This window comes from Heloderma suspectum, chromosome 6 (assembly GCF_057233095.1).
Source record: "Heloderma suspectum isolate Gila_16-S chromosome 6, 16-S_ref, whole genome shotgun sequence".
NCBI classification, from domain to species: Eukaryota; Metazoa; Chordata; class Lepidosauria; order Squamata; family Helodermatidae; genus Heloderma; species Heloderma suspectum.
The window spans coordinates 118584330-118598579 of NC_139463.1; the positions used below are offsets into that span (position 1 = coordinate 118584330).

Here is a 14250-nt window from a genome sequence, read left to right on the forward strand (position 1 = left end):
CAATGTACAGTCAGGGCCAGAAATATAGGGCTGTACGAAAGTCACTTACCTTTCCACGGATTGTGGTTGCAGTGGGCTATGCTATAGCCCAATATGCTATTTGAGTTCCCCCTTTTTTTTTTGCCGTAATAGTCTACATAAATATTTACATAGACTAAGTCGGCCAAAAATAAGGAACGCAAAAGGCGGCGGCTGTAGCCGCCATTTCCGTACACTTTTTTTTTTGTTTTTTAAGCCTGCCATGATAGACTATGTAAATACTTACGTGGCCTATCACGGCCCCTGCAGGGATGCAAAAGGCGTCCCTGTGTTAGCCATGATAGGCTACGTATGTATTTACGTAGCCTATCACAGCCATGAAGAAGAAGCGAATGGCGGCCGCAGGGTGGCCGCCATTCGTAAGTTGGTACTGACAGGAGCAGGTAAGTGCTCTGTTTCATGCGATTTTCGTTGGGTGGGGTGTGGTGGGGGCGTCATCCTGCCTGACTTTTGTGGATTGGGGGAGGTGGGGGCTTCATTCCGCGATGGATTTCGGGGGGGCCGAATGCACTTGCATTCAGCCTTACTGAGATCCATTGCAGAATTCTCTGACATCCCTACAGAAATATTGGAACAAGGATAACTGTTTTGGCAGCTGGCCTCTGTACACCACCACATTGAAGTTGAAAGGAAACACATCCAGTTGGGAGTGAAGTCAGGACTTTCAGCTGTAATTCGAGGGGTTTGACAAAAGTGGGGCACTAACCATTCAGGAAGTACAGCCAGTGGCATACACACACACACCCATCGTTGGTGGCTCATAAGTAACGGAATAAACCAACATCATCTCAAACTTCAGGATCACCTTTAATACCTGGATGAAAATCCTTTGCAGTCAATGACTGCCTGAAGTCTGGAACCCATGGACGTGACCAAATGCTGAGTTCCTCCCTCGAGATGCTTTGCCAGGCCTTTACAGCAGCTGCCTTCAGCTGCTGCTTGTTTGTGGGTCTTTCTGCCTTCAGTCTTGTCTTCAGTAAGTGAAAAATATGCTCTATTGGGTTGACATAAGGTGACTGACTTGGCCATAGAAGAACAGCCCACTTCTTTGCCTGGAGAAACTCTTGGGTAGCTTTTGCTGTATGTTTTGGGTCATTATCCATCTGCAATATGAAGTGGCATCCTATCAGTTTGGCAGCATTCGGCTGAATCTGAGCAGAATGTATAGCCCTGTACACTTCAGAATTCATCCTGCTGCTTTTATCAGCAGTCAGGTCATCAATAAACACCAGTGACCCAGTTCCATTGGCAGCCATACGTGCCCATGCCAGAACACTGCCTCCGCCATGTTTGACAGATGATGTGGTATGCTTTGGATCATGAGCTGTTGTTTTCCTTCTCCATACTTTTCTCTTCCCATCATTCTGGTACAAGTTAATCTTGGTTTCATCAGTCCAAATAATCTTATTCCAGAACTGGGCAGGCTTTTTTAAGTGTTTGCTGGCAAAGGCTAATCTGGCCTTTCGGTTCTTGAGCGTTACCAGTGGTTTGCACCTTGTCGTGAAGCCTCTTTATTTATCTTCATAAAGCCGTCTCTTGACTAGAGATGGCAGAGAATTCTGCCACAGATTTCAGTGAGGCTGAATGCACTGGCATTCGGCCCCCTGAATCCCGTGGCAGAATGGCCTCCCAAACCCCCCCACAGAACCCCCTGGGACGAAGCTTACCTGGGGCGGATGTTCTGGTGGCAGTGGCTCCAGCGGTGACGGCGGCAGCTGGTTTCTCGGCCAGCTGCTGCAGACTCAAATGGCGGCTGCCGTAGCAGCCGCCATTTGCGTCCGGCCAGGCTGACATGCTAGGCTACGTAAGTATTTACGTAGCCTATCACAGCAACAACAACAACTAGGGATGTATGAAAATTCCACCACAGATCTCGGGGAGGTCGAAGGCCAGCGCCTTCTGCCCCCCAAAATTGGTGGCAGGATGGCCTGCCACCCCCCCCGCGCCCCCCCTGGGATGAGACTTACCTTGGTCAGATCCTCCTGGCGGCGGCTCCAGCGACGGTACGGTGGCGGCGGCTCTGGTGGCCGGTCTTCCAACCCACTGCCGCCACCGCCATTTCCAGTTTAAAAAAAAAAAAAACACGTCATAGGCTACGTAAAGATTTACGTAGCCTATCACGGCTAGGTATAAAAAAAACTGTGATAGGCTACGTAAATGTTTACGTAGCCTATCACGGCTGACTTAAAAAAAACAACAACATGCATACGCAAATGGCGGCGGCCACGGCCACCGCCATTTGCATTCCTTATTTTGGCACGTCTTAGTCTACGTAAACATTTACGTGGACTAAGACGGCGAAAATAAAGGGAACGCAAATAGCGTAGACTGTACGCTATTTGCCTTCCCCTTATTTTTGCCGTCTTAGTCTACGTAAATGTTTACGTAGACTAAGATGTGCCAAAATAAGGAATGCAAATGGCGGCAGCCATGGCCGCCGCCATTTGCGTACGCGCGTTGTTTTGTTTTGTTTTTTTTAAGTCAGCCATGATAGGCTACGTAAACATTTACATAGCCTATCACGGCTGACTGCAGGGACGCAAATGGCGGCAGCTACGGCCGCCACCTTTTGCGTCCCTGTTAGCCAGAGGCTGGATGTCCGGCTGCTGGCGGAGCTGGCCGGCAGCTCCGCAGAATCCCTGCGGAGCAGAGCCGGCCGGACAGGATTTCGGGGGGGAGGAGGAACAGAGTGCCTCCCCCCCCAGCGAGGATTCCAGGGGGAGGGACGGAACACCCCCCCACCATAAACATAATCTGCGAAAAGGTAAGTGATTTTCGTGCATCCCTAACAACAACAAAAAACCGTCTATGCAAATGGTGGCAGCTACGGAGGCCACCATTTGCGTTCCCTTTTTTTCGCTGTTTTAGCCTACGTAAATATTTACGTAATGTATTACGGGGAAAAAAAAGGGGGAACACAAATAGCGTAGTGGGCGCTATTTGCATTCCTCTTTTTTTCTTCGCCATAATAAATATTACATAATATTTACATAAATATTTACGTAGGCTAAAACAGCGAAAAAAAGGGAATGCAAATGGCAGCCGCCATAGCCGGCGCCATTTGTGTACACGTTTTTTGTTTTTTTTATGGAAGGCTGCCCAGTAGCCGGATGTCTGGCTGAGGGCGGCCCCAGCCGGCGGCTTTGCGGAATCTCCACAAAGCAGAGCCATCCAGATCAAGATTTTGGGGGAGGTGTGGAGCGCCTCCCCCCCACCGCAAATCACCCCATCGAAAAGGTAAGTGACTTTCATACATCCCTACTTTTGACTGTAGATGTTGACAATGACATGCCCACCTCCACAAGTGCATTCTTGACCTGGCTAGATGTTGTGAAAGGGTTCCTCTTCACCATGAGCAGAATTCTGTGGTCATCCACTTCAGTAGTCTTCTGTGGTCTTCCAGGCCTTTTGCTGTTGGTGAGCTTGCCAGTTAATTCCTGCTTTTCCAGGATGTTCCAAACTGTTGTACTGGCCACCCCCACTGTTTTTGCTATCTCTCTGATGGGTTTATTTTCTTTCCTCAGCCTAATGATGGCCTCCTTCACTTGCATGGACACCTCTTTGGACCTCATGTTGGGAGTCCCAGTGAACAGCTGGATGCAAATATAATACTCAGAACCACCCCCAGGCCTTTTATCTGCTTGATTGGTCATGGGGTACCCAGGAAACAGGCCACACCTGGCCATGCAGCTGCTTGTCAGCCTTTTGTTCCATTACCTATGAGCCACCAACGATGGGTGTATGTGTATGCCACTGGCTGTACTTCCTGAATGGTTAGTGCCCCACTTTTGTCAAACCCCTGGAATTACAGCTAAAAGTCCAGACTTTGCTCCCATCTGGGTGTGTTTTCTTTCAACTTCAATGTGGTGGTGTACAGAGGCCAACTGCCAAAACAGTTATCCTTGTTCCAATATTTCTGGCCCTGACTGAAATTGCAGCTACCACCTGGAACAGTCTGCTTAAAAAAATAAAAATAAATAAAAAATCAGGGGAATGCCAGAATAAACAAGTACATCTTCAGGGACATACTTTAAGCTTGCAATGATAGGGCCTGATGGACTTAGAATGGCAACCCATTCCAAAGGTGTGGGGCCACTGCGGGAAAGACCTTCTCTTGTCTTGTCTGACCTTCCAGATAGGCTCACAGCTGGCCTACCCACCTAAGAAGGATTAACAGACACTTGGTCTTCTCCAGTTAGTACAAAGACCAAGAGGACTCATAGTCTATGCACTTGATATTTTAGATGGAGTGTAATTATCTAAGATGAGTTGTGAATGTCCTTTGAAGAAGTTGTTTCCCAGCCCACAGTACCTCCAACTTGTCTGTATTAAGTTTCAGCTTCTTTACCCTCCTCCATCCCATAACAGCCCCCAGACCCTGGTTCAAGAGTTCCACGGAGTTCTGCTGGGGGCTATCATCTGGAGGTTTGGGGTGTGGTGTCATCAGTATGCGGATGACATGCAGCTCTACCTCTCATTTAAATCTTCACCAAGGTTGGTGGTAGAATCCCTGTCCAAATGTCTGGAGATGATGAGTGGCTGGATGGAAAGGAATACGCTGAAGCTGAACTCTGGCAAAACCGAGGTGCTTTTGGTGGGAGACAAGGGGAGGTCGGGGGTTGTGGACCTGGTGTTGAATGGGGTATGGCTACCCTTGAAAGACCAGGTCCACAGCCTGGGGGTCATTTCAGACTCCTAGCTGTCCATGGAGGCTCAGGTGTCAGCTGTGAGCCAGACAGCTCTGTACCAACTCCGTCTGATATGGCAGCTGTGCCCGTACCTTCCCGACCATCTTCTCCCATCGGTAGTACATGCCCTGGTCTCCTCTCATCTAGACTACTGTAATATGCTCTACGTGGGTTTGCCCTTGAAGATGTTTCGGAAGCTGCAGCTGGTGCAGAACGTGGCAGCTCGCCTCATTAAAGGCAGCCACCAGCGTCTTCACATCACTCTGGTGCTGAAGGAGTTGTACTGGTTGCCAGTTGTTTTCCGGGCCAAATTCAAGGTGTTGGCTTTGACTTTTGAAACCCTATATGGTTCCAGCCAGCCTTTCTCAAGGAGTGCCTCCAGTAATACCAGACAGGCTGCTCAACAAGATCAGCATCCAATGGCCTTCTCTCTGTCCCATCAGCCAGGACAGCTAGGCTGATGAGTAGGGATGTTGCGGGTGCCCGACTGGGTCCAGGAATTCATCGGGCTCCTGTGTCTTGTGCCCGCCGAGATGTTGTCCTTGCTCGCCCCGGGCTTGCACCCGCTTGTGCCCACTCGTGCTATCCAGGATTCACAGGGATCCCGTTCGGTGGGCACCCACCATTTTAGCACCTTTGATTGCTATGTAAAATGGGAAGTTAAAAAAATGTGCATATTTAAATATGCACAGTTTGGAGCTGGGAAAGCTAAATGAGTGCAATGTTAAACGGATTATACCTGCAGGTGACTCAGCCAAGCAGTTTCATGTAGGCATTAAAAAGTTTGGTGGACTGAATGAAATCTTGCAACGCCTCACAGCCTGATGGTGAAAGGATGGAACCAAAGTCCACCAGAACCACCATTTCAGACCACTCCTTCAGGAAGGATCAGGACAACTATAACACTGCACCACTTAAGCCCATCCTAGGTAAATGTAGGGATGGCGGAGAATTTCTCCACGAATCTCGGGGAGGCCGAATGCCAACGCATTCGGCCCCCCGAAATTGGCGGTGAAATTCTCCGCCCCCCACCCCCCCCGGGATGGGACCTCCCTCCCTCAAATGTCCCTCTTGGCGGCGTGTCCCGGTGGCGGTTCGGTGGTGTTTCGGCGGGGGCAGGGGCGGCGGCCGGTCTTCTGACCGGCTACCGCAGCCGCCATTACAAAGTGAATGTAAAAAAAACCAAACACACACCCGTGATAGGCTACGTAATGATTTACGTAGCCTATCACGGCTGACTTTGGAAATCTAGCCGTGATAGGCTACGTAAATCGTTATGTAGCCTATCACAGGTGTGTGTTTGTTTGTTTTTAATTCACTTTTTTATTTCGCGGCCAGGGAGATGGGGCACTTCTCCCTGGCCTGAATTTCGGCCAGGTGAGGTGGGGCGCCTCCCCCCCCGGCCTGAATTTCAGGCGGGCAAGGCAGGGCACCTCCCCCCCCAGCCTGAACTTCGGGGGGAGAACTGAAGCGCCTCCCCCCCACTGCGAAGCAAGTTGCGGGACCAGGTAAGTGACTTTCGTAAATCCCTAGGTAAATGATCTAGAAGGATACTATTGTTGATGGCACTGAAAGCCACTGAGAGGTGCAGAAGAACCAGCAGGGTTTCACTTCCCCCATCCATTTCCTGGCATAAGTCATCAACTAGGGCAACCAAGGCTGTTTCCATCCCATAACCAGCTCTGAAACGTGATTGAAACAAATCTACATCATCACTATCATCCAACATTCCGAGCAGTTGCAAGGCCACAACACACTTTAGAACCATGGCTGTCATGTCTGACCCTGACAGAAACTGGGATAACTCATCAGATGAAGTCCTCCACCTGGCCGTGTACTCTTCCTGTGGATCCCCCTGATGTTAGGGAGCCCCAGGCACATCTGGCATTTGGGAAGAAGATGCATCAGGCCCTTCTAGACCAATAGACTCTGAGGGACATCAAGAAAGGACCCCTGAGGACTATCACCCATGGTGGCCAAGGAAGAAACTGAGTTTCCACTCATCCCTCAAGCACATCAATTCCAGAAAGTGGAGACACTGGCTGCAACATGCAGAGAAAGTGTGTGCCTCAAGAATCACAGTAGTTGGGCATGGCTGGCCCTATCATGAGCCTCAGGTGGCGGAGCACGGGAAGAGCAGCAAACAGTGCAGCTCTCCACCCTGCCCAAGTGGGCCGCCACTTCTCCTAAATGAGACTGGGATTGCAGCTGCCACTACTGCACACCCACACACCCTACCCACTGGACTGGCCATCCAACCCAGCACTACACTCGCTCCTGAATGCCAGGCCACTGCTCCTGCCTTGTGCTCCAGCCACAGGCTTCTGGAAGAGGTCGGCTGAACTATCACAAGAGGCTCGGCGATGCAACTTCCCAGGATAGTTCAGCCAACCTTCCCCAGGAAGCCCGCAGCTGGGGCACAATGTGGGAGCAGCGGCTGGGTGGGCAGGAGCAAGTGGAGAGACGATTTGGCTAGCCAGCCAAGTGGGTAGGGTGGGTGGGTGGTGGACGCTGTGGTGGCCACATGCCTGTCTGTGTGGGTGGGTGGGTAGAGGCAGAGGCACTGGTACCTCGCTTGAGGCACCAACATACCTTGGCCCTGGCCTGAGCTTGACTCATCAGGAGTAAAGGTCTACTCAGGACTAATGGTATGCCTACTGAGTGAAACATCTACCATAATTCAGAAGATGTGTTGAGCCTTTAGAAGGGGCTCTGCATGCTCTGGTTATATCACCTCTCACTTGGAACTTGAGAGCTGCTGGAAACAACTTCATAGTACAAGCTCCAGTGCCTTGTTTCCCTGAACCTGCTCATGGATTGAACCTCCACGCTACTGACCTTTGCACTTCTGCGTGACTCTGTTTCTTGGAACCCTCTCTCTCTTGTAAGTAATACCATGCTTTTGACCATTGCCTCTTGACTGACTACTCCGAACTTGAACTACCCTCCTTCTGTACTGGTACTTCTTCATTTGACCATTTCCTGTTTAATAACTACTCCTTCCTTGAACTGTGCTCTTGCTGAACTGATACCTCTGTGCTTGACCCTGTGCCTGTTCCGTTGCTCTTGGATTTGGCCTGAAACTTGCCCTAAAACTGAGTCTCCTCCATCCAGAGAAGCACATTGCACAAGAATTGCCATTTCGATACTGGATGGTAGTTATACAAAACCATGGGATCAACATTTGGTTCCCTCAACCAGGGCCTCAAAACTACCCCCTCTAATGCTGCAGTGATCTCACCATCCCGCAAGGAGGCATTGACCACCACTGGTCCATGTCCCCAGCCTAGCTCTGGCATATTTCACAAGCTAGGATGGACAAGGTTCTAAAGACCTCATATAGTTGGCCTCAGTCCTCCAAAGAATTTGTCCATGTCCTCAGGTTGCACAGACTGAAAGGCATCCATAACACAGCTAGATGGTGCACTTGCCCTGTGCATCTCAGACTTTGTCAAAACAATAACCTCCAAGTCAGCATGAATATTTATGTATTTATTTACAATATTTATATACCGCTCCACATCAGAAGATTTCAGAGCAGTGAACAACCAGGTAAAAGAATAAAACAGCAGGTTAAAAGAGTCAAAACATTTTTTAAAAATACAAACCCCAATAAAGCCAAATTTAATAAACCGCAGCTGGTCATGCAAAGAAGGCCTCTCAAAATAACAGTGTTTTCAGGAGGTGCTGAAGGAACACCATGTTGGCACCTGCCTGACCTCTAAAGGCAGGGAATTCCAAAGGAATGGGGCCACCACACTGAAGGCTCTTTTCCCAGTGGACTCCAACCGGGACAGGGGTCCACGTGGAACCACCAGGAACATGACCTCTGATGACCTCAGTGACTGGGCAGGTTGGTAAGGAAGAAGGCATTCTTGGGTATCCTGGTCCCAAGTTGTTTAGGGCTTTGTACACTAGTACTAATACCTTAAACCTGGCTGAATCGGCAGCCAGTGCAGTTCCCTCAGCAAAGGAGTTGCATGCTTAAAAGGGGCAGCTCCTGATAACAGCCAAGCTGCTGCTAAGGATGGTGGAGAAATCTGCCACGGACTCCAGCGAGGCCAGATTCTTTGGAATCCAGCCCTCCGGAGTCCATGGTGGAATGGACTACCACCCCCACTGCCACCCCCCGAAATCCCCCTGGGACGGACCCAACCTGGCGGCGGATGCTCCAGGTCGGGTTGTCCTCCTTCCGCAGCCAGCCTGCACCATTTGCGCCCCTGCTCTTTTCATGATAGGCTAAATAAATACTTACATAGCCTATCACAGCCTAAGGCAGGGATGAAAATGGCGGCCAGTGTAGTGGCCACCATTTGAGTCCGCAGCACAGCAGCAGTGGCCGGAAGTCTGGTTGCAGCCGGCCCCAGCTGGCAGCTCTGCAGCTTTGCCATGGAGCGGAGCTGGCCGGGGAAGATTCCAGGGGAAAGGGATGGATCGCCTCCCCCCACAGCAGATTCCCCGACCGAAACCAGGTAAGGGATTCGTACATCCCTAATGCTGAAAAGGGGCAGCTCTCGATAACAGCCAAGCTGCTGCATTCTACACCAGCTCCAGCTTCTGGAGCAACCTTAAGGGCAGCCCCACATAGAGCACATTGCTGTAATCCAGCATTCAGGTTACTAAAGCCTGCACCACCATGGTCAAGCTATCCCTGTCCAGGAGAGGCCATAGCTGGCGAAGAAGCCAAAGCTGGCAAAAGGCACTCCGAGCTGCCATGGCAGCTGGTGGATGGATCTAAGAGTACCCCCAGACTACAGACCTGATCTTTCAGAAGGAGTGCAACCCCATCCAGAACAGGCAATGAGCATATCTCCGAGACCTGGAAACCACTCACCCACAGGGCTTCCATCTTCCCAGGATTCAGCTTCAATTTATTGGCCCTATGGATGGCGGAGAAATCCGTTACAGACTCCAATGAGGCCAGATTCTTAAGAATCCAGCCCCTTGGGGTCCGTGATGGAACGGACTACACCCACCACCACCCTGTGGAATCCTCCCTGGGATGGACCCTACCTGGTCGTCGGCCGGTCCGATCCATCTGCAGCCATCCACTGCTCCATCTGCGGATGCAAATGGCTGCTGTCTCCTGAGGACAGTGCAACAGAGAAGGTGGCAGTGTGGCAAAAGCAGGAGCATCCCTGCTTTAGCCTAATTAGGCTACGTAAGCCTTGCCGTGGAGCCAGCTGGGGAGGATTCTGGGGGGAGGGACGGATCCCCCAGCGGATGCCCTGGAACGGAACCAGGTAAGTGATCCACCCACCCCTAATTGGCCCTCATCCAGCCCATTACTGAGTCTAGGCACTGATTCAGGACTTGCACAGCCTCTCCTGATTCAGATGTCACAGGGAACATATTGATGGCATTTAGCTCCAAATCCCCCTATGACTGCTCCCAGGGGCTTCATATTGATGTTAAACAATATTGGGGCAAGATGATACCCTGTGGCACCCCATAGCTCAATTGCAAAGGGGGCAAGGAATTTATCACTCTCTGGACCCACCCAGTCATACCCCCTCGGCTAGCTTTTATTAGCTAGGAGGAACTGGGATCAAGAGGGCACGTAGTCAGTCGCATGATAGCAAGCATCTTGTTCCATGTCATCAAGCTGCAACAACAGGAACTGATCCCACAAAATCAGGCAGATGGTGGCATCAGACACATTGACTGGTATGGCACTAAGAACAGCATCAGATTTGCTGTGGAGACAAGTGATTTTGTCCTCAAAGTGCGATGCAAAAAGGTCAGAGCGGGTCCTCGACGGGGTCCTCTGCTGGATGGTTACTTGAGGACACAATGGATGCAGTGAAATAAGCCTACTTTGCTGCCCACACTGCCATGAACTAGGCATGATTATGTGCTCTAGAGTGTGCTCGGTCATCTTCACTTCGAGTCTTGCGCTATTTGCAGTCTACCAACGTCCAGCCTGTTTAATTGACTGCAGCTCCGCGGTATACCAGGGAGCAGAATGGGCTCCGCAGTGCCGGAGAGGGCACTCAGGAGCAATCAAGTCCATAGCCCTCTGCATCTCACTGTTCCACAGTGAGGCTAGGACCCTGGCTGGATCACCAGCTCTCTCCACTGGAAAATCCCCAAGAGCATTCAGAAATCCATTGGATTCCATCAGTCTCCTGGGATGGACCAGCTGAATAGGTCTCCCACCTCCATGGGAGGAAAGTAATGCAGTAAGTTCAAATCTCACCAGGGAATGGTCTGACCATGACAATGGGGTTACTTGACCCCCCCCTTGATCTTCAGACTACCCGTCTCACAAGTTGGAGCAAAAACCAAACCAAGTTGTATGCTCTGCTTCATGTGCTGAGCCGATGACATACTGAGGCAGCCCCATGGTTGTCATGGAGGCCATGAGCTGCAACTCCAGAGACAGCCTCAGCATGGAAGATGGAAGTCACCCAGTCCTGGGTTCCTCCAACACCACACTTGTGACTGCCTCCACCAGCTCAGTCAGGGACGATGCCGGGCAGCAGGGGGCGGTACAGCAGCAGCATCCCCAATCTGTCCCTATGGCCCAACACCAGGTGCAACCCCTCAAGGCCTGCTCCAAGGTGGAGTGGTTTCCTGGTGATGGAGATGGAGGTGTTAACAAGCATAATATTTACGTAGTGAATATTGCTGGTGCTCCAGGGCCACCAGCAGGGAGGATCCTGACAGGGAGGAGTCCGCAGGGAGGTGGAGGTAAGGGATTCTATCTGCCACGGACCTCATTGGGGCCCGTGGCAGATTTCTCTGACATCCCTAATTTTTGGGTGTTATGGGTGCACATCTATGTACACACACACTTCCCTCCACCAACCCATATCTAAATACAAAGGAGTGAGGTTCAAACCTCCCCTCCTTGGCAGGTGAGATCAAAACAAAAACAGAAGGGTGAGAAAAGGTATTCAAGTATGTTTCTTCATCAAGAGACCATCATTCGGAATAAGGCAAAAACCTCTTGCATTTGATTCCATTCAGCATTTAGGACTAGGCAAATCAGAAAAGCATATTCCAGAGAGAATTTCAATAGAGGAGCGATTCAGGAGTATCCCCCTGGCATTCCAAATGTCTTCTCAAAAGACAAACTCCACACATGGAAATGGAAAATAGTACTCATCAACAGTAGTGACATCAGCCTTCAAATTAGTCAACAACATTAGCTCATGTTCACTTACTATTTTACATTGTGATGACTCCCCATTCTTCCTTTTCCAGACACAGATGACTGTTTTCAGTGCTTAGAAGATCAGTATCCAAACGAGGACCGAGATCGATGCATCCCTAAAGTTATCAGCTTTCTGTCCTATGAAGAACCATTGGGGAGAAGTTTAGCTTCTGTCGCTCTTTCTTTTTCCCTGATCACAGCTTTGGTGCTGCAAACTTTTATTAAGCACAGAGATACCCCCATAGTCAAAGCCAACAACCGGGGCCTCACCTACACTCTCCTTATCTCTCTCCTGCTCTGCTTCCTCTCTTCTTTGTTCTTCCTTGGCAAGCCTGGCCAACTGAGCTGCCTTCTCCAACAACCAATGTTTGGTTTGATCTTCTCACTGGCTGTTTCTTGTGTCTTGGCCAAAACCATCACCGTGGTTGTCGCTTTCATGGCCACCAAGCCAGGGTCCAGCATGATGACGTGGTTGGGGAAAAGGCTGGCCACCTCCATTGTCCTTTCTTGCTCCCTCATTCAAGCTGGCATTTGTGTTGTGTGGCTCAGAACCTCTCCCCCATTCCCAGATTTAGATATGCACTCAGTCACTGAAGAAATCACTGTGCAATGCAATGTAGGCTCTGTCTTCATGTTTTCTCTTGTCCTGGGCTACATGGGACTTCTGTCCATCCTTAGCTTCTCAGTGGCTTTCCTTGCCAGGAAGTTGCCTGACAGTTTTAATGAAGCCAGGTTTATCACCTTCAGCATGCTGATATTTTGCAGTGTTTGGTTGTCTTTTGTTCCTGCCTACCTAAGCACCAAGGGCAAATACATGGTAGCTGTCGAGATCTTCTCCATAGTAGCCTCCAGTGCTGGATTGTTAGGCTGTATCTTTCCGCCCAAATGTTACATTATTCTCATCAAGCCTGAGATGAACAGCAGGGAGCAGCTAATAAGGAGAAAAAAATAAAGCATCAACCTGTTTGATTCAAGGTGTTACTTTCAACACATGGAGATAGTGGGGTTACTCTCCAGGGCTATGAGGTGGAGATTCCAGACATGCCTTCTTCGTATGTCTTCTTCTCCATATGTCATCTTTGTGTGTCATCTGAAGGAAAGGTAAGACATCAAGTCCATTTCCTTTCCCCTGCCATTTCAGTTGGATGAACTGTCATTTCAATCCTCCTCCCCCAGAACCACGTGTTGCAGCCATCAATTCCATCAGGCTGTGAAGCCCTCTCCAATGGGTCAAGTGGGGTCAACTCTCATTTTGGATCTTCCTCTTCCTTAATTCTCTCTTCAGTGCCCATTCCAGATGACCACCACCAGATAATAATGTAACTTTCAGACTCTGTACCTGCCTTCCCTGCTTTCCTGCCCTTTTCCTTTGTATTGCATGCATTCGCTTGTCCAGATGGGTGTGAAGTATCTGTCAGCTCAGTTTTTGATAAGAATGTACCCGATTATCAAAAGTGTTCATGTTATGGATGGAATGAACCTGATGTCATCCTTTAGAGGTCTTGGAATTAAAGACAAAATCCTGCTGTTTATTTAATTGTTCATCCTTCATACACCAAAGAACAACCACACTATATCTTTGGGTCTGTGTATTCATGTGACAGACAGCATCTGATGATATACCTTTCTAAGAACTCTAAATTCACTAGGCTTTCTGTGTTATTTCACAGTAGGGATGTACAAAACTCATTTACCTTTGCTCCGTCCCTCCCCACAGAATCCTCGACGGGGGGGAAGCGACCCTGTCCTCCCCCCTGGAATCCTCGATGGCCGGCTCTGCTCCGCGGCAGAGGACACAAAAGTCAGAGGACACAAAAGTCACAAAAGTCAGAGGACACAAAAGTCAGAGCAGCCACAAGGGCCGTCCACAGCTGGATTTCCAGCCTAGGATGGCCTGGTGCAGACGCAAACGGCGGCCGCTGTAGCGGCCTCCATTGGTTTCCAGCCAGACAACCGTGATAGGCTATGTATGAATTTACGTAGCCTATCACAGCTAACCTCAAAAAAAGAGAAAAAAAACGCAGCATATGCAAATGGCGGCGGCTACGGCGGCTGCCATTTGCATTCCCTATTTTTCACTGATTTATCTTACGTAAATATTTATGTAAGATAAATTGGCGAACAATAGGGAACACAAATGGCAGCTGCCGTAGCTGCTGCCATTTGCATACACTGCGGGGGGGTTGTGTTTTTTTTTAGGTTAGCTGTGATTGGCTATGTAAATTCTTATGTAGCCTATCATGGTCCAAGGACAGCAATGGCGGCAGCAGCAGCCCTGCTGCGGCCAGCCAGGAGAGCATCCGCCATGGCTGGAGCCACCGCCAGAGCCGCCAGAGCCGCTGCCGCTGAATCTGCCCCAGGTAA

At 50.0% G+C, this 14250-nt stretch overlaps 1 protein-coding gene across 1 annotated transcript in view; it reads left to right on the forward strand.

Annotated features, from left to right (window-relative positions):
* The window catches only part of LOC146342842 (vomeronasal type-2 receptor 26-like), a 35217-nt gene extending 22379 nt beyond the window's left edge, over positions 1–12838 (forward strand). Inside the window, exon 5 of the mRNA XM_084808031.1 lies at positions 11937–12838. Within this exon, the coding sequence (XP_084664157.1) occupies positions 11937–12838 (902 nt within the window). The remainder of the gene's footprint in view (positions 1–11936) is intronic.
* Positions 12839–14250: the final 1412 nt, after the last annotated feature.